This window comes from Mus musculus, chromosome 6, assembly GCF_000001635.26.
Source record: "Mus musculus strain C57BL/6J chromosome 6, GRCm38.p6 C57BL/6J".
NCBI classification, from domain to species: Eukaryota; Metazoa; Chordata; class Mammalia; order Rodentia; family Muridae; genus Mus; species Mus musculus.
Window position 1 is genome coordinate 104,677,215 of NC_000072.6, and position 26,305 is coordinate 104,703,519.

Consider the following 26,305-nt stretch of genomic DNA (forward strand, 5'->3'; position numbering starts at 1 on the left):
GTTCTTTTAACCTTGAGAAGAGTTTTTTTTTTTTTTTTGTTTTGTTTTGTTTTTCATTTTTTTAATTAGGTATTTTCCTCGTTTACATTTTCAATGCTATCCCAAAGGTTCCCCATACCCACGCCCCAAATCCCCTACCCACCCACTCCCCCTTTTTGGCCCTGGCGTTCCCCTGTACTGGGGCATATAAAGTTTGCAAGTCCAATGGGCCTCTCTTTGCAATGATGGCCGACTAGGCCATCTTTTGATACATATGCAGCTAGAGACAAGAGCTCTGGGGTACTGGTTAGTTCATATTGTTGTTCCACCTATAGGATAGCAGTTTCCTTTAGCTCCTTGGGTAATTTCTCTAGCTCCTCCATTGGGGGCCATGTGACCCATCCAATAGCTGACTGTGATCATCCACTTCTGTGTTTGCTAGGCCCTGGCATAGTCTCACAAGAGAGAGCTATATCTGGGTCCTTTCAGCAAAATCTTGCTAGTGTATGCAATGGTGTCAGCATTTGGAAGCTGATTATGGGATGGATCCCTGCATATGGCAATCACTAGATGGTCCATCCTTTCGTCACAGCTCCAAATTTTGTCTCTGTAACTCCATCCATGGGTGTTTTGTTCCCATTTCTAAGAAAGGGTAAAGTGTCCACACTTTGGTCTTCGTTCTTCTTGAATTTCTTGCGTTTGGCAAGTTGTATCTTATATCTTGGGTATCCTAAGTTTCTGGGCTAATATCCACTTATCAGTGAGTACATATTGTGAGAGTCCCTTTGTTGGGTTACCTTACTCAGGATGATACCCTCCAGGTCCATCCATTTGCCTAGGAATTTCATAAATTCATTTTTTTAATTTTTTAATTTCATAAATTCATTTTTAAATTTTTTTGATATCCTAGGTTTTTTGTTATTCCAGATGAATCTGCCGATTGCCCTTTCTAATTCGTTGAAGAATTGAGTTGGAATTTTGATGGGGATTGCATTGAATCTGTAAATTGCTTTTGGTAAGATAGCCATTTTTACTATATTAATCTTGCCCGTCCATGAGCATGGGAGATCTTTCCATGTTCTGAGATCTTCTTTAATTTCTTTCTTCAGAGACTTGAAGTTCTTATCATACAGATCTTTCACTTCCTTAGTTAGAGTCACGCCAATGTATTTTATATTATTTGTGACTATTGAGAAGGGTGTTGTTTCCCTAATTTCTTTCTCAGCCTGTTTATTCTTTGTGTACAGAAAGGCCATTGACTTGTTTGAGTTAATTTTATGTCCAGCTACTTCATTGAAGCTGTTTATCAGTCTTAGGAGTTCTCTGGTGGAATTTTTAGTGTCACTTATATATACTATCATATCATCTGCAAAAAGTGATATTTTGACTTCTTCCTTTCCAATTTGTATCCCCTTGATCTCCTTTTTTGTCAAATTGCTCTGGTTCAGACTTCAAGTACAATGTTGAATAGGTAGGGAGAATGTGGACAGCCTTGTCTAGTCCCTGATTTTAGTGGGATTGCTTCCAACTTCTTACCATTCACTTTGATGTTGGCTACTGGTTTGTTGTAGATTGCTTTTACCATGTTTAGGTATAGTCTTTGAATTCCTGATCTTTCCAAGACTTTTATCGTGAATGGGTGTTAATTTATATCATCCTCACTGTCCTAATTCATGTAAACTTTGCTTCATCTAAGCCATGAATCTTGAATGTGCTATGGCCAAGCTATGATGGTAAATGGTTTATGTGTGAGGGGATGAAAGAACAGTTATAAATACTTTTAGTAAAAAAGTATGGGATAAAGTAGCTGGGTTTTTCAAATAAACCAAGCGTCTTTTTTGTTTGAAGATCAGAGATGGGGAAAATAAACTTTTTCCATTTCCTACACACCTGACATCTTCATAATTGTAGTTCCAGGTCCTGCTGGTGTTCTTAAATTAGTGTTTCATCTCCTCTACTAAGCATCTATCTTTTATCTGCTGGCAATATCATTCCTTCATCAGAAATGTTTGGCTTTATGTTTAGTTTCAATTGTTAACTTGATGCCATCTAAAACCACCTAGGATTTAATCAATGTATCAGTGTGGAAATGTCTACATTAAGGTGGTCAGTGGACATATGAACGGGGTGGTTGTCTTAAGTTAATGGATGTTGGAAGATCTTGCCCACTGTGTGCAACACCATTCCCTGGGTTTGAATCCCTGACATTGTAAGTATAGAGAATGAACCTAAGTGGGAACAAAGACTCTTGACCATGGATATGATGTTAGTACAGATTCCAAGTTCCTACTCAATTTATTTGGACATATAGCCTGAAAACCAAAACAAATCAAAACAACTTCCTTCCTAAGTTGCAATTTTTGTATGTAAATTTCATTACAGCAACAGAAATGAAGCTAGAACCCTTGAGCTGTTAGACTGCAGGGCCAAAGTGGTAGACTAGAGAGTTAGCAAACTATTCTTTACATAGATATATTGTTTCAGTCATTAGTGATATTAAACAAAGGTATGTGGCTATGTTCCAATGATCCTCTGTTTACCAAAAAAACAGCTAAGATACTACTTTTCTCTTATGGGTTATAGAATAGTCCTAGAGTAATTTTCACAAATGTTTTTCCAGTGATGACAGCTAGTCTATATTGAGTGTCTACTAAAATTCCACTTAGTCTCATTTCCTAGAACATTTAGTAAAACCAAAAGTTCCAATATAAAGCTTCCATAACTCACTGGAAATGCGCAAAGATCAAAGAACTTGTTAGGGAATGATAGAAGGGCAGCCTTACAACAGGGACCACACACAATCACATCACCACAATGCTTTTCAAACTAATTAATAGGGCTAAAGATGCTATAAAACATTTTGTGAAGTACTACCCTATATAAATATGACTCTCATGTTTATATTTAAAAATGAAGTACAATATACATTACTGCTAAATTAACTACTAGATTAGTATTATTTAAATTTATTTATTTTAATTTCTGTGTTTATAAAATTAGTCACATGTCTACTGTCAAGTGTGAGATACAGCTGATGATGAATAAAGTCAGAAAGAAATGATGAAAAGAGCAAATAGTCTATAGTCATACTGTGACAGGATATAGTCATACTGTGACAGGATCTCAAATTCTGGTTCTAATCATAGGCTGTGGGAATTTGACAGTTTATATTCTGAGTCATGATATTTATATTTATACAACTATATTCCCTCTAGTTGCATAAATATGTGTGTGTGTGTGTGTGTATGTGTGTGTGTGTGTGTGTGTGTGTGTGTGTGTTTCTCCATGGTAAAGAGCACTTGCTCTTCTTGTGAAGGACGTGAGTTCAATTTCCAGCATCCTCAAGATTACAAGAGTCATAAATTTGTATGACTTGTATCTTCTTACATTTATGTGTGTACAATAACCCATATATATATATATATATATATATATATTAAATTCAAAGGTTATTATCAAAACTTACTGATATAATACCTATTCAAGTGTTTGGACATTAAGTCCAATTTTATCACATATATATTAGAATGCATGTATAGTTATGTACAATTAATTATATATACATCCATATATATATATACACAGGCATAAACAACACCACACATATCTAAAAGTGCAGTTTAAAATTACTTCATGTTTTGAGAAGTAAGAAAAATTCCATATTTGAATGATCTATACTAAAATTACTTTGAACTAAAAATTTAGAAGAAAAATGCCCAAGGTTTGAGGCATAAAGATTGTTCAGGGTCAACGAGGCCATTCCTCTGTCTTCAGGCAGAAATATGCTTAAGCCAATGCAGATCAGACCCTGTCTATTTCTTTTAGAGAAGCAATTTAGTGAAAATGCCTATATTCCATTTTCAGATAGAAAGAGAAACTTTTGAATACAAATTGGCTCCCTGCTTTCAAGTGACTTTGTGGTGACAAGCAAGAGAACTTCTTCTCGAAAAAACACAGACTATCAAAACACTTTTGGTTGATGTTTTGGTAGGTAGATTGTTTTGCATGCTTGTTACTTAGAAATGGGGACTCACACTCAAAAACACCCAGAGGTTCAATAAGTCCTTACTCTACAGCAGGCTGCTTCTTGGGATCCACAGCAGGTGAAGTCTTTACATTTTATGCAATTAGATGTGTAGTACCAAATGTGAACTCAGGGCAGATATTTGATGTTGCCACGTGTTCAAACTGCTGTATACTGCAGAGAGTTTCCCTGTCTGACATTTTCTCTGGATAACCACCACCATGACTGTCTCCATACCATTCTGTTCTTGAAATGATAAAACCAGGATATGAAACAAATGATGCATTCCCATAATTCTTCATATTCTTTTTTATGAAAAAAATATGAAAACTGATGTTTCAAATTTAATATGAAGCTTCAGAAAACTCCCACGTGTAGAGTGTGACATAAATTAGAGAAATACTATCTGACCAAAAAAAGAATAATCCTAATTATTTCCTCAGCTTATTCCTAGATATTTGACTCTAGGGCAGTGCTTGGCAAATAGGAATCGCTCAATAAATTTGGTAACTAAGACTTGCTTCCCAGATCCTATAGGTGCCTCTTATGCTCTGAAGTTTTTCCTGATCTTTTGGTCCATAACTGTATTATCACCACTTGGAAGGTAGAGGCAAAAAGATAGTGTAATAAATAGCAATTCTGAATACTAGGTCACCGTCTGCTCTGTGTTGAATATTGATATCACCTGACTACATAAACAATTGCCTAAATAAATTAATAAAAATATAACATAAAATATAAGTACAAAAATTAACCAAAATGTCATTTAAATAAACTAAATCTGTATGAGATATAAAAGTTAAGGTCATTTAGCAGTACATATTGAACAAGTTATTTTTATTATCTTGCTCAAATATTAGAGTACAAAATATAATGATTTGAAATGTTGACTTTAATAAAGTCCTCTTTCCATCAGTATTTCTTGATTTACACTGAAGAGTGAAACTTTTAATATTTAGTTTAGTAACAAATGAATTATATTCCAAACTTAATCTCAAACACAATGTTAAGATTTTGAGGTCACATCTGGGGGGAGATGATGATGCTCTTTTGAAAGATTGTACATGGTACACTAAGGGATCCTACTTGGAGGAAGTAGATTTTTGAGATGACACAATTGGAGATTTATAGCCTCTCTCTCTCCACTTTGTCCATCTCAGTTTTCTGTGCCAGTGCAGAAGTGAAGAGTAGAGGTGATGCAGTCATATACTCCAACATAATGCTACTCCTAGTTTTACCACACCTTCTCACTCTTAACTGTGTGCATTCAAATTACAAGTTGACATCAATCTCTCCTCCCTTCAGTGTTTCCAGTCAGGTATTTTATCAAAGTGATAAGAAAAGTAGCAGGGTTATACATAACCCAAATATTTTCACTGCACTCACTGATAAATGTCACACAGAAGTCAATGGAATAAAACCTTAAACTCAGAGTCTATGTATTTAAAAGCTCCCCTAGAGCTCACTTTCAGTTCCCATTCCTTTGAGAAGCAGAAGAGCAACTTGTTCAGATGTTCCTTTACTCCTTAACCCTACCTATCATACCTCACACGAGTCACCGATTTTAGAAGCTATCTGATTAAATCACAGAGGATCACATTGATTAGAGCAAAGATCTGGCTGAAGGGCATAGTGAATACCATGAACCACCTTTACCAAAGATCTGAGCCACTGGCCCTATAAATCACTGTGTTTAGCTCCAAGGAGAGTCAGCAAAATGGATCAGCAGGTACGGTGGATACTCTTGTTCCCAGAAAGGCACATGGTCAGGTAGTGAACCATGTGAACCAACGCTTCCACTCTATATGTTGATGATCTTCTATGACATGGAACCATGAGTGAACTTTTAGCCATATTCTGTTAGAATATTGGCAAGTCATTGCCATTCTGACACCATTTGTCTCCAAGTAGGACCAGTTAAAGCTACACTGTATTCTCCAAAGAGATAGGACCTATACTGTTTAGTCTCAGATAACATGACTTTTCAAATACAGGCTTTGTCCCTCATCTCTGTCTCATTATTTTCACTTCTGTTTTAAGGGTATAGGAAGAGTGCTGTCTGGTTATGAACATGTCTTAGATCAGAGCAGGATAGGGGTCATTATATTATTCCTCCTTAACCATACAGGAAAAACTACTCAAGTTTTATGAACTCCAATTTTTATAATTATAATAGGAATCAAAAATGCTCACATTCCATTTTCTTTACAAAGTTCAAAGAACCATAAAGGAACTCAGTTAAAGGCCTTCCTTCCATCCTGCTATAGGCATAGTTTTCATATATTTGATGCATATTTAAAAATACACACTGTCCTTTGGTGTGGTGAATTTTTGTCCACTGAGACCACCAAAGTACAGTGTCTTGTGTCTTCTGATGATGCAGTGTCTAAGCAATGTCTTCCCTCTCATGGTTTATATGCTGGAGGATGCTGATTGTATACCTACTTTCAAGTATACTTGAGTGATGTTTATATCATTTACTTATCTTGGGATTCACAAATAGCCCTAGGAAATCTCTTCAAAATTTATTGACTTAAAAGAGAGTGACACTATTCCTTTTGTACAACAAAAATGTAGGAAAAGTGAACATTCACCCAAAGTCAAATTTTATGACCATGAAGAGGAACATTATATGTTTTTTTCTGACTACCCAAAGACCAAGCTAAGAGGTTGCTTCAGCTTCCAACTGAGATGAATGGCTTTTCTGGCCAGTGGGGATTCAATGACCCTCTGTCTAACAATCTGTGTCAAGTTGATAAAACACACTCTGGAATAAAATAAAACAAAGTGTGACTGTGCTTGGAATAAGATTCACATGCTTTGGACTTAAGGCATTTTCTTCATTCACAGAATATTTTAGCTAGCTACTAGAAGGTAGCAAAGAAAGACACATTCAGGCTTCAAAAATGTGTGGTTCAAACATAGCAAATATAAAGGCTCTGAAACCAAAAGCTCATTGAAATATTCTCAGTGTCTTACGAGGCTGGTACATGAGAAGTGTTCATCCATCATAAAATTGGTATCCCTCACCTCCTTTACTTCTACTTTATGGCATCCATAACACCCTCTGATCCAGTCCAAGGAGTATCCTTAGATTTAAACAGTGAGATACAAGGAATGGAGCTCTGATACTTGTTAAGGATGACTCATGTAAAATAAAGAATTGTTAATCTGCTAGCAATCAGGACCATATGGGGCACATTTGGATACATGAATTAGTTTTACAGTTGTGAATTGACCATCTAGTCCCATCATAGAGCTTTACACAGAACTAACTAGGATCTGTGGAAAACCTATTTTTCATGCATATATTATAATTTATATTATATATATGTATATATAGTGTATATATGAATAATATATGCGCATATATTATTTTCTAATTCATCAGCTCAGGAACTGTATGCTAATATCTTAGATGAATTGGCATCTTCAGTTACCCTAAGCTCTCAAAGCTCTCTTCCTTTTGGTTCCTCTCAAGCAGATTTACTTGAGATATCCTTTAGATAATTTGCTCTTTTTTGCATATGCCATATATTTGTGTGTGTCTGCATAGGTGAGAAGAAGGTTCCCTAAAGCCCTTGATCTCCTAAAGCCAAAGTTATAGGCCCCTGGCAGCTTCCTGACTTGTGCACTGGGAGCTGAAGTCAGGCCTTCTGGATGAACAGGAAGCAGTCTTCATCACAGAACCTTCTCTTTAGCCTCTCATCTCCTTTTAACTGAAGATGATATTCAAAGTTGTGGTTTAAGAGGAAGGATAGCCCATGGCTAGGACTTGCCTAGTTTTTCATGTATGTAACTATTATTATCATTATTCATTAAATAAATAAGCTCATTACAGTAAAGCATATGTAATTGTTCATCTGTATTATGAAAGAGCTCTTATTTATGATCAAACTTGATTTTTTTGTATTTTCTTTTTTTCAAAGTTGTACTTTTTTTTTATTAGATATTTTCTTTATTTACATTTCAAATGTTACCCCCTTTTCTAGTTTCCCCTCCAAAAATCTGCTACCTACTTCCCCCTCCCGCTGCTCCCCAACCCTCCCACTCCCATTCCTGGTCCCAGCATTCCTCTATATTGGGGAGTAGAACCTTCACGGGACCTAGGGCCTCTACTCCCATTGATGACCAACTAGGCCATCCTCTACTACAAATAAGCTAGAGCCACAAGTTCCACCATGTGTTTTCTTTGACTGGTGGTATAGTTCCAAGGAGCTCTGAGGATACTGGTTAGTTCATATTGATTTTCCTTCTATGGGGTTTCAGTCCCCTTCAGCTAAAGAGCTCTTAGCCACTTCAAATGCTTTACTTGTTCTATTTACTAAATTTATGCCTCTTTGAAAATCTACATACTGAATTGCTGGAGAAGAATATACTGGCCCTCTTCTTTGATTATTTTTTATTACTTTAATTGAATATGACACAAAATAGTGCTGTCAATTTATCATTGCCAGAAAACCAGTTAGTCACTCAATTGGCCTTACATGTATTTGTAGATTGCTTATTTTACTTACATTTGTTAACTTGTGTGAGTGCCCACATGCATATGCACATGCACTCAGTAGTGCACATGTGTGGTGGGTAGGCTACAAGTAAGCATGTAGAGAATAGAGGACAACTTGGGGGAATCTAGTCTCTCCTTCCACCAGGTCCTAAGGATTAAATATAGGTTGTGAGCCTGACAGCAAGCACTTGTATTCACTCAGCCATTTTGTGATTCTATTATTTATTCTTGAATTTTAATATAAATGCTGTCACATTAACAGCAACAATAACAAAAAAATGGCGAGAAATTTTAGTTGGAATTCTAAATGGAATCAACACCAGAAGCTCTTAAAATAGGTTCTTACTTCCTACTTAGATATTAGCATTCCAGATTTGTGTCTAATACCAAGTTTTAGCTATTGCTTCTGTTACAGGATTTGACAATAGCATTGCACTTTATTAGGTTATGTCATGTTATGTTACTGAGTTAAGCTAGGAAACACAATAATATCAGGAACAATGTAACTGAGTATATAGCATCCAGAGAAAGAGTGCAGAAAATGAAACTGGGCTAAGCAGAGATATTTTTGTACGGCACTTAATAAAAGTCTGAGAAAATTAATAATAGAACTAAAATCCTCTCGTTATTTAAACCACCAAAGAAATAGAGGAGAAGAAAAGAAGTATGTTAAATATGAATTCAGACTGGAGAGTTTTAAATAGTTTTTTGCTTTCTTAATTCTGAAAGGTCCCTGTAGTTAGAGCTGGAAATTCTGTGGGAGCAGTACTGAACTAAGGGACTTTTCTTGGTGTCTTTCAGCACTTGAGTTTTGCTTGGTAAGGTATCTCTGTATCTCACTGCTCAGCACAATGTTTTTGCCTTAGGCCAAAACAAAACACTTATCTTCAACCTGGGAGCCGCATCCTGAAGGTGAGGGATGTTCGGGAGTCCTGTTTACCCCAGTGCACGCTTTAACACGGAAACTTCTTCAGACAGCGTCTCAAAGGGGGAAATAGTATTTGATTGCTGGAAAGCAAGGAGTTGGAGAAAATAAATCTCTGCGTTTAATGTCAGATCTAATGGCTTCAAAGAGACAAATAATTGAAATTGCTTTTTAGGTGTGGATCAAGAGAGAAACTGAGCAATGTCTCAGGTTTGGGAGCAGATTACAGAGTCTATCTGGGGGAAAGGTTTAGTAAGAAAGGGAATTTAAAGTCTGGCTTTCAAGTCCAGACACTTTAACACACTAGTACTTGGAAATGAATTGTTATTTCCTTGTATCCTGTAGAAAGTCAATGCAGATTTTCTAATTTTTGATTAATGGAAGGAGTCAGATTATTTGATCTGATTCGTTTTATTATATATAATATTCACATATATATATGAATCACTTTTCTCCTGAAAGACAGTAATTGGAATAAAGAATAGGTATAGGTACACACAACAAACAATAGCTAGAGGGATTCAAGATCTCATATTTTGGCCTAAAGTGTGTGAGTTGCATTTTTTTTTCTTTTTCCAATTTTTATTAGATATTTTCTTCATTTACATTTCAAATGCTATCCTAAAAGTCCCCTATATGCTCCCTCCCCCCTGCTCCCCTACCCACCCACTCCTGCTTCTTGGCCCTGAATTTCCCCCTTACTGGGGCATATAAAGTTTGCAAGACCAGGGGCCTCTCTTACCAATGATGGCCGACTAGGCCATCTTCTGATACATATGCAGCTAGAGACACGAGCTCCGGGGTTGCTGGTTAGTTCATATTTTTTTTCTACCTATAGGGTTGCAGATCTCTTTAGCTCCTTGGGAACTTTCTCTAGCTCCTCCATTGGGGGCCCTGTGTTCAATCCAATAGCTGACTGTGAGCATCCACTTCTGTGTTTGCCAGGCACTGGCATAACCTCACAAGACACAGCTATATCAGGGTCCTTTGTGAGTTGCATCTTAATAAATGAGTAAGACTGGTACCGAGCATAAGTTGGGACATGCCGTTAATCCCAGCACTTGGGAGGAAAAGGCAGGTGCTTTTCTGTGAGCTCTAGGCCAGCCTGGTCTACAAAACAACTTTCAGGGCTCCCAAGAATATTATACTCTGTCTCAAAAACAAATAAACAAACAAACAAACGAACAAAAAATGAATAAGACTGACATAAACTCAGACTGTGTTAACAAGTATTGTACTTACTCCTGTGGGGGCTTTGCATCTTTAGATTGGTTAAAATAAGGGCCAAGTTCAATCAATATACTTCATGTCAAGAAACAAACAAGAATTCAGAGCACCTGAGATGGATCTAAACCCAGTAACACAGTATCCTTCTGTCCCCTCAGGAGTTTACATGAATTCATACAAAAATGCTTTTGGTTGATTGGCTTGTTTGGGCATGGGCTGGCAGGGTAATGGCATTGATGTCACGACTGAGAGACTCCCGTTGACATCTGCAGTGCAGTACATCACACATTAGAGAGCAGATGCCCAGGAACGACTCTCATGCAATCTTGTCCTGTCACCTAGGCATCAAGGAGCCTTTATGCCTCAGTTCCTTCTCAGCTCAGTGTGTGTGACTGTCTCAGATGCAGTGCTGGCAATTTTGAGGATGCATTTGCCATGCTCATAAGAGTGTATGGTCCATAATACCTATTTTTATATATGAATAAGAGAGAAGATAAAGAGAATGCTTATAGTGTTAAATCAAAGTATATCGTGCATATTAAATGATGGTGACACACTATTCAGATTTTTTTAAACACTCATCATTTCATCTACTATGCATATTTCACTGGCACATATGTATTTCCCCTTATCCTCAAAAGTTGAAGTGCTCTCTTCTCGATTCTGGTTGATGGACCCTCGGTACTCACAACCTTCCTTCAAGCTTATGAGACTTGGCAAGTCACTGACCTCCTTCCTTCTCAGGAGCCGGCCCTGCCAACATCTCTTCTGAATGTGATCCTCAGGCCTTGGCATCAAAGGTACAGTTTCTTGCTTTAATTAAGCTGAGATACATTCCTGAACGTGACAGCTGCAACTATGTATCCTCCGTCCAATTTAATATTGGAATACTTAACATTGTGTGGACTTCATTTTAAGTACATTTTTTTTTTGTAGCCCTTGTCCCTCTACTGTGGCATGGTGGTTCCAGGAGAGAGCATATGGCCCAGTAATTCTTTAAAGCTCATTTTATGGGCCATTTTTCGGGCACTTCCTGCTGGGCTTTGGAACAGAGCCTTGTTTGTGACTGCATTTTTGCTTATGTTCCTGCCAAAAGGGAAAAAAAGGCAATAAAACCACAGGGCCCTATAAGCTATGGTCATCAGAATAGTGTAATGAAAGCAACAGTCAACAATTGAGGACTTTACCAGCAACCAGCACTGCAGGGCTTAAACCTTGTGCACAAGGACAGCCTGTGTAGGTCACCTTTCTGGTTTATGGAATATCTCAAACTGTTATAGAGTTTGAGACAATCTCAGTGTGTATCCTAATACCAAAACAATTTCCTTTTTTAAAATTTTATTTTAATTAGGTATTTTCTTCATTTACATTTCCAATGCTATCCCAAAAGTCCCCCATACCCACTCCCCACTCCCCTACCCACCCACTCCCACTTCTTCACCTGGCGTAACAAGTACTGAGCCATATAAAATTTGCAAGACCAATGGGCCTCTCTTTCCACTGATGGCCTACTAGGCCATCTTCTGCTACATATGCAGCTAGAGACACGAGCTCCAGGGGTACCAGTTAGTTCATATTGTTGTTCCACCTATAGGGTTACAGACCCCTTTAGCTCCTTGGGTACTTTCTCTAGGTCCTCCATTGGGGGCCCTGTGATCCATCCAATAGCTGACTGTGAGCATCTACTTCAGTGTTTGCTAGGCCCCAGCATAGCCTCACAAGAGACAGCTATATCAGGGTCCTTTCAGCAAAATCTTGCTAGTGTGTGCAATGGTGTCAGCATTTGGAGGTTGATTATGGGATAGATCACCAGGTATGGCTGTCTCTAGATGGTCCATCCTTTCGTCCCAGCCCAAAACTTTGTCTCTGTAACGCCTTCCATGGGTGTTTAGTTTCCAATTCTGAGACGGTGCAAAGTGTCCACACTTTCTTCTTCGTTCTTCTTGAGTTTCATGTGTTTTGCCAATTGTATCTTGTGTCTTGGGTATTCTAAGTTTCTGTGCAAATATCCACTTGTCAGTGAGTACATATCATGTGAGTCCTTTTATGATTAGGTTACCTCATTCAGGATGATGCCATCCAGACCCATCCATTTGCCTAGGAATTACATAAATTCATTCTTTTTAATAGCTGAGTAGTACTCCATTGTGTAAATGTACCACATTTTCTGTATCCATTCATCTGCTGAGGGGCATCTGGGTTCTTTCCAGCTTCTGGCTATTACAGGTAAGGCTGTTATGAACATAGTGGAGCATGTGTCATTCTTACTAGTTGGAACATCTTCTGGATATATGCCCAGGAGAGGTATTGTGGGATCCTCTGGTAGTGCTATGTACAATTTTCTGAGGAAACTCCAGACTGATTTCCAGAGTGATTGTACAAGCATGGAATTCCACCAACAATGGAGGAGTGTTCCTCTTTCTCCACATCCTCGAAAGCATCTGCTGTCACCTGAATTTTTGATCTTAGCCATTCTGGCTGGTGTGAGGTAGAATCTCAAGGATTTTTTTTGATTTGCATTTCCCTGATGATTAAGGATGATGATCATTTTTTCAGGTGCTTCTCAGCTATTCGGTATTCCTCAGGTAAGAATTCTTTGTTTAGCTCTGAGCCCCATTTTTAATGGGGTTATTTGATTTTCTGGAGTCCACCTTCTTGAGTTCTTGAGTTCTTTATATATATATTGGATATTAGTCCCCTATCTGATTTAGGATAGGTAAATATCCTTTCCCAATCTGTTGGTGGCCTTTTTATCTTATTGACAGTGTCTTCTGCCTTGCAGAAGCTTTGCAATTTCATGAGGTCCCATTTGTTGATTCACAATCTTACAGCACAAGCCATTGCTGTTCTATTCAGGAATTTTTCCCCTGTGCCCATATCTGCAAGGCTTTTCCCCACTTTCTCCTCCATAAGTTTCACTGTCTCTGGTTTTATGTGGAGTTTCTTAATCCACTTAGATTTGACCTTAGTACAGGAAGATAGAAATGGATAAATTTGCATTCTTCTACATGATAACCGCCAGTTGTGCCAGCATCATTTGTTGAAAATGCTGTCTTTTTTCCACTGGATGGTTTTAGTTCCCTTGTCAAAGATCAAGTGACCATAGGTGTGTGGGTTCATTTCTGGGTCTTCAATTCTATTCCATTGGTCTACTTGTCTGTCTCTATACCAGTACCATGCAGTTTTTATCACAATTGCTCTGTAGTACAGCTTTAGGTCAGGCATGCTGATTCCACCAGAGGTTCTTTTATCCTTGAGAAGAGTTTTTGCTATCCTAGGTCTGTTGTTATTCCAGATGAATTTGCAGATTGCCCTTTTTAATTCGTTGAAGAATTGATTTGGAATTTTGATGGGGATTGCATTGAATCTGTAGATTGCTTTTGGCAAGATAGCCATTTTTACTATATTGATCCTGCCCATCCATGAGCATGGGAGATCTTTCCATCTTCTGAGATCTTCTTTAATTTCTTTCTTAAGAGACTTGAAGTTCTTATCATACAGATCTTTCACTTCCTTAGTTATAGTCACGCCAAGGTATTTTATATTATTTGTGACTATTGAGAAGGATGTTGTTTCCCAATTTTCTCTTTCAGCCTGTTTATCCTTTGTGTAGAGAAAGGCCATTGACTTGTTTGAGTTAATTTTATATCCAGCTAATTCTCTGAAGCTGTTTATCAGGTTCAGGAGTCTACTGGTAGAATTTTTAGGGTCACTTACATATATTATCATATCATCTGCAAAAAGTGATATTTTGATTTTTTCCTTTCCAATTTATACTCCCTTGATCTCCTTTTCTTTACGAATTGCTCTGGCTAGGATTTAAGTACAATGTTGAATAGGTAGGGAGAAAGTGGACAGCCTCCTCTAGTCCCTGATTTTAGTGGGATTGCTTCCAGCTTCTCACCATTTACTTTGATGTTGGCTACTGGTTTGCTGTAGATTGCTTTTATCATGTTTAGGTATAGTCTTTGAATTCCTGATCTTTCCAAGGCTTTTTTCATTAATAGGTTTTGGATTTCTCAAATGCTTTCTCTTCATCTGATGAGATGATCATGTGATTTTGTCTTTGAGTTTGTTTATATAATGGATTATGTTGATGGCTTTCTGTATATTAAACCATCCCTGCATTCTTGCAATGAAACCTACTTGGTCAGGATGGATGATTGTTTTGATGTGTTCTTAGATTCAGTTAGTGAGAATTTTATTGAGTATTTCTGCATTGATATTCATGAGAGCAATTAGTCTGAAGTTCTCTATCTTTGCTGGGTCTTTATGTGGTTTAGGTATCAGAGTAATTGTGGCTTCATAGAATGAATTGGGTAGGGTTTCTTCTGCTTCTATTTTGTGGAACAGTTTGTGCATAACTGGAATTAGATCTTCTTTGAACGTCTGATAGAACTCTGCACTAAACCCATCTGTTCCTGGACTTTTTCTGGTTGGGAGACTATTAATGACTGCTTCTATTTCTTTGGGGGATATAGCACTGTTTGGAATAGTAACCTGATTCTGATTTAACTTTGGTATCTGGTATCTGTCTAGAAATTTTCCATTTCATCCAGGTTTTCCAGTTTTGTTGAATATAGCCTTTTGTAGAAAGATCTGATGGTGTTTTGGATTTCTTCAGGATCTGTTGGTATGTCTCACTTTTCATTTCTGATTTTGTTAATTAGCATGCTGTCCCTGTCCCTCTAGTGAGTCTGGCTAAGGGTTTATCTATCTTGTTCATTTTTTCAAAGAACCAGCTCTTCGTTTGGTTGATTATTTGAATAGTTTTTCTTGTTTCTACTTGGTTGATTTTGCCCCTGAGTTTGATTATTTCCTGCCTTCTACTCCTCTTAGGTGAATTTGCTTCCTTTTGTGCTAGAGCTTTAAGGTGTGTTGTCAAGCTGCTAGTGTGTACTCTCTCTAGTTTCTTTTTGGAGGCACTTAGAGCTATGAGTTTTCCTCTTAGAAATGCTTTCATTGTGTCCCATAAGTTTGGGTATGTTGTGGCTTCATTTTCATTAAACACTAAAAAGTCTTTAATTTCTTTCTTTATTCCTTCCTTGACCACAGTATCATTAAGAAGAATATTGTTCACTTTCCATGTGAATGTTGGCTTTCTATTATTTATTTTGTTATTGAAGATCAGCCTTAGTCCATGGTGATCTGATAGGATGCATGGGACAAGTGCAGTATTTTTGTATCTATTGAGGCCTGTCTTGTGACCAATTATATGCTCAATTTTGGAGAAGGTACTGTGAGGTGCTGAGAAGTTATGTCTTTTTGGTTTAGGATAAAATGTTCTGTAGATATCAGTTAAATCCATTTGTTTCATAACTTCTATTAGTTTCACTGTGTCCCTGTTTATTTTCTGTTTCCACGATCTGTCCATTGATGAAAGTGGTATGTTGAAGTCTCCCACTATTATTGTGTGAGGTGCAATGTGTGCTTTGATCTTTACTAAAGTTTCTTTAATGAATGTGGCTGCCCTTGCGTTTGGAGCATAGATATTGAGAATTGAGAGTTCCTCTTGGAAGATTTTACCTTTGATGTGTATGAAGTGTCCCTCCTTGTCTTTTTTAATATCTTTGGGTTGGAAGTCGATTTAATTAGATATTAGAATTGCTACTCCAGCTTTTTTATTCAGATTATTTGCTTGGAAAATTGTTTTCCAGCCTTTCATTCTGAGGTAATGTCAGTCTTTTTCCCTGAGATGGGTTTCCTGTAAGCAGCAAAATGTTGGGTCCTTTTTGTGTAGCCAGTCTGTTAGTCTATGTCTTTTTAATGGGGAATTGAGTCCAAAGAAAAGTAATTGTTGCTTCCTATTATTTTTGTTGTTAGAGTTGGCATTCTGTTTTTGTGGCTGTCTTCTTTTAGGTTTGTTGAAGGATTACTTTCTTGCTTTTTCTAGGGTATGGTTTCCTTCCCTGTACTGTTATTTTTCTGTTATTATCCTTTGAAGGGCTGGATTCATGGAAAGATAATGTGTGAATTTGGTTTTGTTGTGGAATACTTTGGTTTCTCCATCTATGGTAATTGAAAGTTTGGCTGGGTATAGTAGCTTGGGCTGGCATTTGTGTTCTCTTAGTTTATGTATAACATCTGTCCAGGATCTTCTGGTTTTCATAGTCTCTGGTGAAAACTCTGGTGTAATTCTGATAGGCTTGCCTTTATATGTTACTTGGCATTTTTCCCTTACTGCTTTTAATATTCTATCTTTATTTACTGCATTTGTTGTTCCGATTATTATGTTTTGGGAGGAATTTATTTTCTGGTCCAGTCTATTTGGCGTTCTGTAGGCTTCTTGAATGTTCATGGGCATCTCTTTCTTTTGGTTTGGGAAGTTCTCTTCTATAATTTTGTTGAAGATATTTGCTGGCCCTTTAAGTTGAAAACCTTCATTCTCATCTACTCCTATTATCTATAGGTTTGGTCTTCTTATCCTGTCCTGGATTTCCTGGATGTTTTGAGTTAGGATCTTTTTTGCATTTTGCATTTTCTTTGATTGTTGTTCCAATGTTCTCTATGGAATCTTCTGTACCTGAAATTCTCTCTTCCATCTCTTGTATTCTGATGCTGATGCTCGCATCTATGTTTCCAGATTTCTTTCCTAGGGTTTCTATCTCCAGTGTTGCCTCACTTTAGGTTTTCTTTATTGTGTCTACTTCCCTTTTTAGGTCTAGTATGGTTTTGTTCAGTTACATCCCCTGTTTGGATGTGTTTTCCTGTTTTTCTTTAAGGACTTCTACCTCTGTGGTACTGTTTTCCTGTTTTTCTTTAAGGACTTATGACTCTTTAGCAGTGTTCTCCTGTATTTCTTTAAGTGAGTTATTAAAGTCCTTCTTGATGTCCTCTACCACCATCATGAGATACGCTTTTAAATCTGGGTCTGGCTTTTCAGGTGTGTTGGGGTGCCCAGTACTGGCTGAGGTGGGAGTGCTGCGTTCTGATGATGGTGAGTGGTCTTGGTCTTTGTTAGTAAGAGTCTTACATTTGCCTTTCAACATCTGGTAATCCCTGGAGTTAGTTGTTATAGTTGTCTCTGGTTAGAGCTTATTCCTTTTGTAATTCTGCTAGCCTCTATCAGCAGACTTGGAAGACTAGATCTCCCCTGAGTTTCAGTGGTTAGAGCACTCTCTGCAGGCAAGCTCTCCTCTTGCAGGGAAGGTGGACAGATATCTGGTTTTCGGACCTGCCTCCTGGTAGAAGATAAAGGCCCGAAACAGGGCTTATCCCAGAATATGTGTAGCTTCTGTAGTCTACACTCTCATCTGTGCAGACTAGTCTGGGAGGAATCTGGGAACCAAGATGGCTCCCCCAGGTGCTGAGGCAAAGTCCTCCTGGGCGGGGTGGACACCTCTCCTCTGGCAGGGAAGGTGCCTGTCTGCCTGGAGCCTGAAATGTGTTTTGCCCCAGAAGCTCTGTGGCTTCTGCCTGTCCCAGAAACTGTTAGCCTCTGCAGTCCACACTCTCACCTGCACAGACCAGTCTTAGTCGGATTCCGGGAACCAAGATGGCTCCCCCTGCAGAACAATTTCTTAAGCAAAAATAAATAAATAAATAAATAAATAAATAAATAAATAAATAAATACAAGTTGGTGGTTTTTCCCTGACCTCTTCTTGGAGAAAACTAAACCTCAACTTTTGAAAGGTAACCTCTAGGTCTACATGAATTCCTTAGTTCTTGCCTTAAATTTTATCTTAACTAAATTGTGATTTTACTTTAAGGTGGCAGAAAGATATTTGAAGTAAATACTCGATAGAGAAAAATATATCCACCTGAAAGGAGACTCCTTTGAGGGAGGACCTGGTGTGAACAAAGGCAAAATTGTATCTTGACTTTGATCTCTGTGCTATCAAACCACTTTAATATATGAATTATGAATTAATTCATAGTAACATTTTGCAACATCTATGATTTAATAGCTAATAAGATTTGTGTGACTTTTAAGAGAAGGTGATTTCCTTCGTGGCAGCTAATAGAAACCCTATTGTGATCACAAAGATCCCAGAGAAACGATGCCACCAATGAGTACCATTTACCTGAAATTGAAAACAATGGTTAGGTGCCAGGGATCTTAACAATATGTTCATAATGACTTCTAATTATCACTGAAAACATGACTACTGATTCTGTATGTAAGAAGATGATGATGTGACTCCAATTCAGAGCTTATACCATGCCACCAAAGTTCTCATTACTCACTTTGACACTGTTTTCCTTTCTATGACCACTAAAAAGCAGCAATAACAATGATACTTGCCAAATATAATAGTGAAGAGAGATAAAAGAATTCTTAGTTTAGCCACCTATTAGGTCTACAAGACATAGAAACATCAAGGTCTATTTATTGACTTTAGTCCTGAAATATAGTTAGGGAGCTTTTCATTCAAAACGGTGCAAAGCAAAGTCATAAAGAAATCACAGGTTAACCTAACAGCTTTATTTATTCAGTGCTGGAGATTGAACCCAGAAGTCTTGCACTGATAGACAAGCATATACCACTGACTTATGACACTAACTATATGATTTCATACTGATGGCACCAAAATACATCTGGCCACTTGAGTTTTGTGATAACCAAAGAGGAAATAGAATGGATTGGATTATTAATACTTCACAAAATACATGCCTGGCATACAAGATTCTCAGGTAGCACACAGATTATGACCCTTGATGAAGAACAAATAAAAAAAATGGAGTTCAATTATAGGGGATTGTTATATTGTGTTAGCAGGAAACTTTTCATTTTTATAAGTATGGGACAGGTGCTGGAGAGATGGCTAAGTCAATGAAATACTTGTCTGAGCAGGAGGACCTGGAATTTATTCCCAGAACCCTTGTAAATAAAGCCAGGCATGATGGCTGAAACTTGTAATCCCATCCTTGGAGAGGAGATAGGTTACTGGGTCTTATTGGCTAGTCAGCCTTCATCCAGGTAAGCTAAGGACAATAAGGATAGTTCCTGAGTGACACTTCAATATGTCCTCCAGCCTTCATGTGCACACTCACAAACATGCTTGCCCACTTGCACACACATATGTGCCATGCACACAATCATACTCAAGTGGAAAAAAGTCATGTACAGATAGATGCATTGCTAAATATATACATAGTATTTCATGCACCTCTTTTTCTGAATCCAGTACTCTACACCTTGAAAAGCAAAGCATATTTCTTTAGAAACTAGTCTAGTAAAACAAACAAACAAACAAACAAACAAATGGTAAACTATGGATGCTTTAAACAGAGATATCTACCTCCACAAATGTAACTGGAAGCCAAATGTTCTGTTCAAGTTGTGTTTGTAGATGAGTGTATGTGGACATAGGGTTGATAGAAATACAATGATCTTCTCTCTCTTCCCTTCTGATGCCACTTCAGATATACTCTATATTCCTTATGTTCTTAGTTTCATTCAATTTGCACAGTGAAACCACTGTGTAGATATGTTTCTTAAAATCCCTGTCCTCTCAAATGACCTAGCAAATACAGAAATCTTTTCAGTTTTATCAGGAGATTTGGAGCCACTATCTAAAGCTCTTTATTCTAATGAGCAAATACCCTGCAGACCATATTATATCCACAACACCAGATTAGTTCTCCTGATTCTACATTTTTTACAGAGGATGGTCCCTCCACATGTTCACTGAAAAAATTCTCCTAGTTTAACAAGCAATTAATAAGTATAGTCTCCTAAACCCTTCCATGTCCTTCCTAAATCTCCCCTCCTATTGTCAGTCTACTCTAAAAACTTTGTGTGTACACCTTTGAGCCACAAGCCCTCATCTTCTTGATTTTGTCTCAAAATGCCAATGAGTTCTCTTGCCAAAGTCACATATGATCAACAACTCCTGTCTAATCTTTTTCTACATCTTCATTGCTGTGATCTGTATTTTTACTTGTCCCTTTATTTTTCTCTCACCCTTCCTCCTCTCTTATTGTCTCTCCACCTCTGAAGAGTATATATTTTCAGTATTTGAATCTAGAGACATATTTGCTAAATTGATAGTCTCAAAAATTGAAGTGTGTTATATCTGTTCCTATGGCTTGAAATAGTTTATTTACTGGCAAATCCTCTTCTTACACATCTGGGTGGTAGCTTCCCCCCACCCCAGGGATGAGGTGTTTAATAGACATTATGTCTATACTATATTCTCTTATTTATCCAACAAATATAACTTTTCAGATCACACTATTGTGAGGTGTTTAAAACAATAAAAATTACTCTCATGTCATATATGTTATGTTTATAAAATGTTCACAGAAGAATTGACACACCTCAATTACTCTTGTGCTCTAAAACAATTTTAAAATAACCATTTTAAGATACTTTATTACGTTATAATGGGCTGCTCATATGTAGGTTTTATATTGTTTCTTTTGTAATTCAGTAGTGGCATAGATATATTCAGAAATACAGCTTTCTTCTATTTTTAACCTTGACATTAAGATACATACTTTTAATTTAGAAGGGATGTCTTGTAGCCAATTCTATCTTGTGATTCCTCTTCCATGGTCTCTTTGCCTATCAAATAAAAAGTGCACACCATCATCCAATGCCATCTTAAGCATTTTTCAAATTGATCTTTTCTGCATTTATAGCTTCTTTCTAAGTAACAAAAGTGGGTACAATTTTCATAATGATTCATTATTACCTTAAATCAAGTATTTCCTTTCTATCTTAGAGTAGTCCATATGTATACAAATTTCAGAACCCTAAATCTAATTACAGCAGTGGTTTCTCTGCACCATAAAATCTGTGGATTTAGAATTTTAGTCCCATTTAATTTTTTATTAAAGCAATTGCCTCCTTTTCCCCATAGATCCCCATGTAAGTCATCATATTATCTATCATATGTGTATTTTCTTCATTTCCTTTAAAGGATGCCTAAGACTAAAAGGTTAAAATACGATAATAAAAAGATTACTACAAAAATGCCTCCAGTGCAATAGAACTTTACTTGTGCTTCTGAGTCATACAGCCAGCTTTTAAAAGTAACTAAACTCATTTTTTTAATGTACCATGCATTTACACAACATAAACTGATCATATCTATCTATCACCATCACCATCCACCTCCTCCTAGAACCCCCAATCCATCTCTTGGTCAGCTTCAACTTAGTTTATACTTTGTTATTAATAATGGATAGAATTCAGTTAGCACTCTGCATAAGTGTATGTGTATGTGGCTATCTACTGGGTCATGAGCCAACTACCAATAGCCAATCCTTAAAGTATAGTGATTTTTTTCTAACCTCATCTGCATCAAATAACAGTAACTCCCCAATCCATGCTGAAATTTTGACCTTGTTGATCTTGTGTGGGTAAGCATAGTGCTGTGTTTTGATGCATAAAAGCACTGTTTTTAAGTATACAAGTCCTGGGTATCTTCCACAATATTTCCTAAGCTTTGCATGGAAAGGTTGATATATTATTAGCTACAAATGAGTGTATATAGTTATATTTACCCTGCTTCAAAATGGTGGTCACATTTTGTTAGCAATGTGCTTTGTTTTTTGTTTTGTTTTGTTTTGTTTTGTTTGTATTTTCTACAGGTCTTCTGGTATCCTATTAGATAGTCAGCAGAATTACAGTGAGTCAGGTCTTTGTGATTCTGTTATCCTTACAAATAGACCTTCTGTGCTTAAACATCATTGCTACTCTTTGCAAGGATTTTTGCATTAACCACACTACCTATTAGCAAAGAAACTTCTTTGACCAAAGTTGAGAGAAGCACAAGTCTATGGTAAAAATAAGTATTTAGAAGGCAGTTTGACAGCATAACCACTTAGCAAAACAAAACAATATGTTTCTCCCTTAATACCTATGGTATCCTCAGTCATGGGTTTTGATCAGGGTTATATTACCTGGCATGAAATCCTCCCTGTGGAGCACCTCTCATATTTAATGGAACAACAATTAGTTATTCCAAAATTAACATTTCATTATTGTAGCAAAATGTACATTTTGCCTGGGTGTTCAATATTGTGGCACAAAGTATCTAGTGTGCATAATACCACTGGTGTCTTTTGTCCTTTAATTGTCTTCAAAGTACCTTCTGGCCACACAAGGCACTTTGGATGGAGAAGAGTTTCCTAGTCAGATCAAGGTTGATTTCTCTATGTTCTGTTACCAACATCAGCAATAGGCTCTTAAAACTTAGTTATGGTTCCTTTCCACTCAACTTTCATGTAGAAAATGTAGTTTCTGAATGTTGTGGCTTCCATTTTTTGACACATTAAGAGGTAGTTAAGTTGAGTATAAAGGAATCATGAACATTTGTAGAGATGTTCTTTTAAGCACGTTTGTTTTTGTTTAGTATATATTCTACAAAGAAATATGAAGAATGTATTATCTAGTAGAAGAAAGACATTTGATTCCAACCCTACCACTACAAAAAAATGGAGAACAAGTCTTCACAAATGGTGGACTCTGCTTCAAAATTTTGATCACGTTTTGTTAGCAATGTGCTTTTTTTCCCCCTACAACTCAGTAAATACTCAGTGAATCTGGCCTTTGTAGTTCTCTGTTATTCTTACAAATATACCTTTTCCTGCCCTCTATAAGCTGATCCATTCGCTGGATTAATTAATTAATTATACCAAAGAAGACATTGAAGTGCAGAGGGGATTAAACATGTGCTCATTCCTGGAGGCTAACTGACTTTTTTTTCTGGGAATATTGAAAGATTTATACCTTAACTAGATGGCTTATGATGATTTCATCCATCTCTGAATTTTCTAAGATTCCTTGATGTAGGAAACCACAACATGTCAAGAATAAACTTTGTGAAGGGGCATAAAGAAGGTACAGAATGGACTTTCTGTATCACGGGTTCTGTCCATAGCAGCTTGGTCTCTGTGCCAGTGTATCTTAAATTGGAGACATTGTCTAACCATCAAGTGGCAGCTGATAACCTAAGACATGAGATTTCAGCACATGGGCTGCATATCCTCCTAGACAAACTACAACTGGACATAAAAAAAAATATGTACTAGGCTTAGAGTACAATCTGCTGGGTTAAAAACTGTTTGAGAGAATACAAGTAAGTAGCTAGTGAGTAGCCTTAACAAACAATGTTTATCAAAGAAGCTACTGAATTATATGAAAAAGTAAAATGGAAAGAAATGTGCGATTTTGTGAAAGAATCATCATTGAAGGTAAATTAGTCACTTACCTGGTAAGCTAAATATGAGTAGCTGTTACTCATAACAATCACAAGTTCTTACGATATTCAAACTCTTCTGGATTGCTTCTGCAAACAAGGACTGCTCAACCTATTTTATTTGTTTTCCAAGATATTGAAGACTTTGAAACCAAAACCAGAAGCACAGTATCTGTCCGAGAAGGTCAAGGAGTGGTACTACTCTGTGGCCCACCACCACATTTTGGAGGTAGGTTATGGGTAGTTTGTGTCTGTAATTCCATTAGGCTCCATCAGAAGATGGAGGTACAGAGGGTCTCATAATCACTGACATTCCACCATACACTCAGAAGAACTACCAAATTCCTGAGAAACTCATCAACCATATAGACGGCTCTGCATCCCAATGTTTTTATTTAAAATTACTTTTTTTATTTAGCTATGGAGTAAATATGTCCATGAGCAGTTAAACATGAGAGCTGTATACAGTGTTGGTGTTGGACCTTTGTATGAAACTAAGTGCATGATGGAAGGCTAAGATCTGATGCTCATGGCAATGTAGAAGGCAGGTAACTCTCTTTGAGCCTCAACCTCCTCAGCATAGATATAGGCAAACGGTATAAACAATGATAGATATCTAAGCAAATTTGAGTTTTATAATGGCTAATACCTTATTAAAATTGAAAGCTAATTTTCTTAATTTTTAAATTTTGATTTGTATATGGAGGTAAATCGCAACACTATTCTTGGTATTCTTCATTGGAAAAGAGAATCAGACATTCCAGTTCCCAGATTCTCAGCACATGAGCCACTATATCATATTCATATTAACCCCCATTACAAAATTGGAGAGTTATGAAAAGAAATAAGACAAATATTCTAAGTCAAAATGCAAACTTGTATTCCTAAAGTAAAACTGCAACTTATATATTTTTAAAACATTTTATTGTTATTTTTAATTTTGTATAACCTTTTTGATATGCTAGCACAAAAAGCAAAAGGTTCTAACTAGAAGCTAACAGTATATTTTTTGTCTCTACTAACAAATATGGCATTATGTTCAGCTGAAGTGGTACAGAAGAATTACCATTCACACAATGATGTCTCAGCATAAAGCTATATACCTGCAAAGTGTACAAACATAGCTTACTTAGGCTTTTTGGCAGTGTCTATTTTCTTTTAAGCTTATGGAAAATTCTGCTTTCGTGACGTAATCTGAGACTCAAAATTGGGAAAGTACCAGGTTCTTCAGTATTCTGATCACACTCAAAGATTTCTCATGTTAAAAACCTGTTCCAACTTGGTTTAATCATAGGTGATAGAAACGTAAAAACAATTGTAAGTTAACTGGTTATCTGTGTGCAATGAAAGAAAGTCAAAACTGAAGCTTAGAAAGACAGGTATTCTCTTTGCCAACTCCTAATGAGAAAGGATTTGTTAATTTTTCTAAAAGCAAAATGCTCTCACGGTCATGTCCTAAGTCCTGTGAAGCTAAGTCAATGGATAACACAACATACATTAAAGGAAGAATTTTGTAAGGACCAAGGCTTTTGGATGAGAATGAAAATAAAAATCGCCCTTTTTTGAAGAGAATCATCTGCATGAGTCCATGGATATCTTTTCATAAAGATGTTTGTGTATCATAAAAATTTCCTCCTGAATAGGTTTAGCACTCACCAAAAGCCACTTCATCTTTTTGAGGACAGGTATGAAGGAATAATGTTCTTTGGTCTTTGTGTCTTTTTATATCTTCTGCTGTATCTCTCTCTCTCCACTGTCATATTTTCATTCAGAGCTCTTTATTCCCTTAAGTTGATTCATTCCCAAATGTCAGATGTTCATTTCTTTAAGATTTTCCCCAGTGGAAAAGTTTTATCCGTTTCTTTTTTTATAAGAAAGCTATTGATTTTTGTACGCTGTCGTTTGCTATTTTGCCAGATTTGTTTATTGGTGCTAAAAGACTTTTTATGCAATCTCTTGGGTTTTCTAAGTATAGAATCATATGATCTTCAAAGAGGAATAAATTAAAATCAACCTTATTTGTTTTCTTCCAATTTTATTTATTTCTCCTGCCTGATTGCCATGGCTGCCATTTCATACTATACTGGATAACAGCAGTGACTATCTTCATAATATTAATGGCTCTAGAGGAGAGAATGTTTCATTATTTCTCACTAATCATGACATTATCTACAGGTTTGTCAGTTATGCTGAGCTGTGATGTGTTAATATCTAATTTATTAAGTGTTATAAAATCCGTTATTTGAGTGTATGTGAGAGTCTGTTGATTTTCGTGAGCTAAATTATTTCTAATTCCTATGTGATATTATCAATATTACCTCTCTTAAAATGCAATTATAGACTTCATAGTGACATTAGGTCATAAAAGCTGGTGCATTTTAGAGCAAATTGCATATAATGTAGTTTTCTGCCTTTCTGTTGACACATAGATAGCACAGTGAATGCAGAGAATGGCTCTGCATTAAGGATGAAGTCATAATAATAAGCTAGA

The 26,305-nt window shown here is 36.8% G+C and overlaps 1 protein-coding gene across 9 annotated transcripts in view; it reads left to right on the plus strand.

Moving 5' to 3' along the window:
- Positions 1 to 26,305, plus strand: part of Cntn6 (contactin 6) — a 370,745-nt gene that overhangs the window by 184,553 nt on the left and 159,887 nt on the right. For all 9 annotated transcript variants that reach the window (XR_003956233.1, XM_011241409.3, XM_006506384.3 and 6 more), the window contains one exon: positions 23,948 to 24,043. Coding sequence is in view for 8 of the 9 variants with exons in the window: in XM_011241409.3 (XP_011239711.1) it covers positions 23,948 to 24,043 (96 nt within the window). In the remaining variant the exon portion in view is untranslated. The remainder of the gene's footprint in view (positions 1 to 23,947; positions 24,044 to 26,305) is intronic.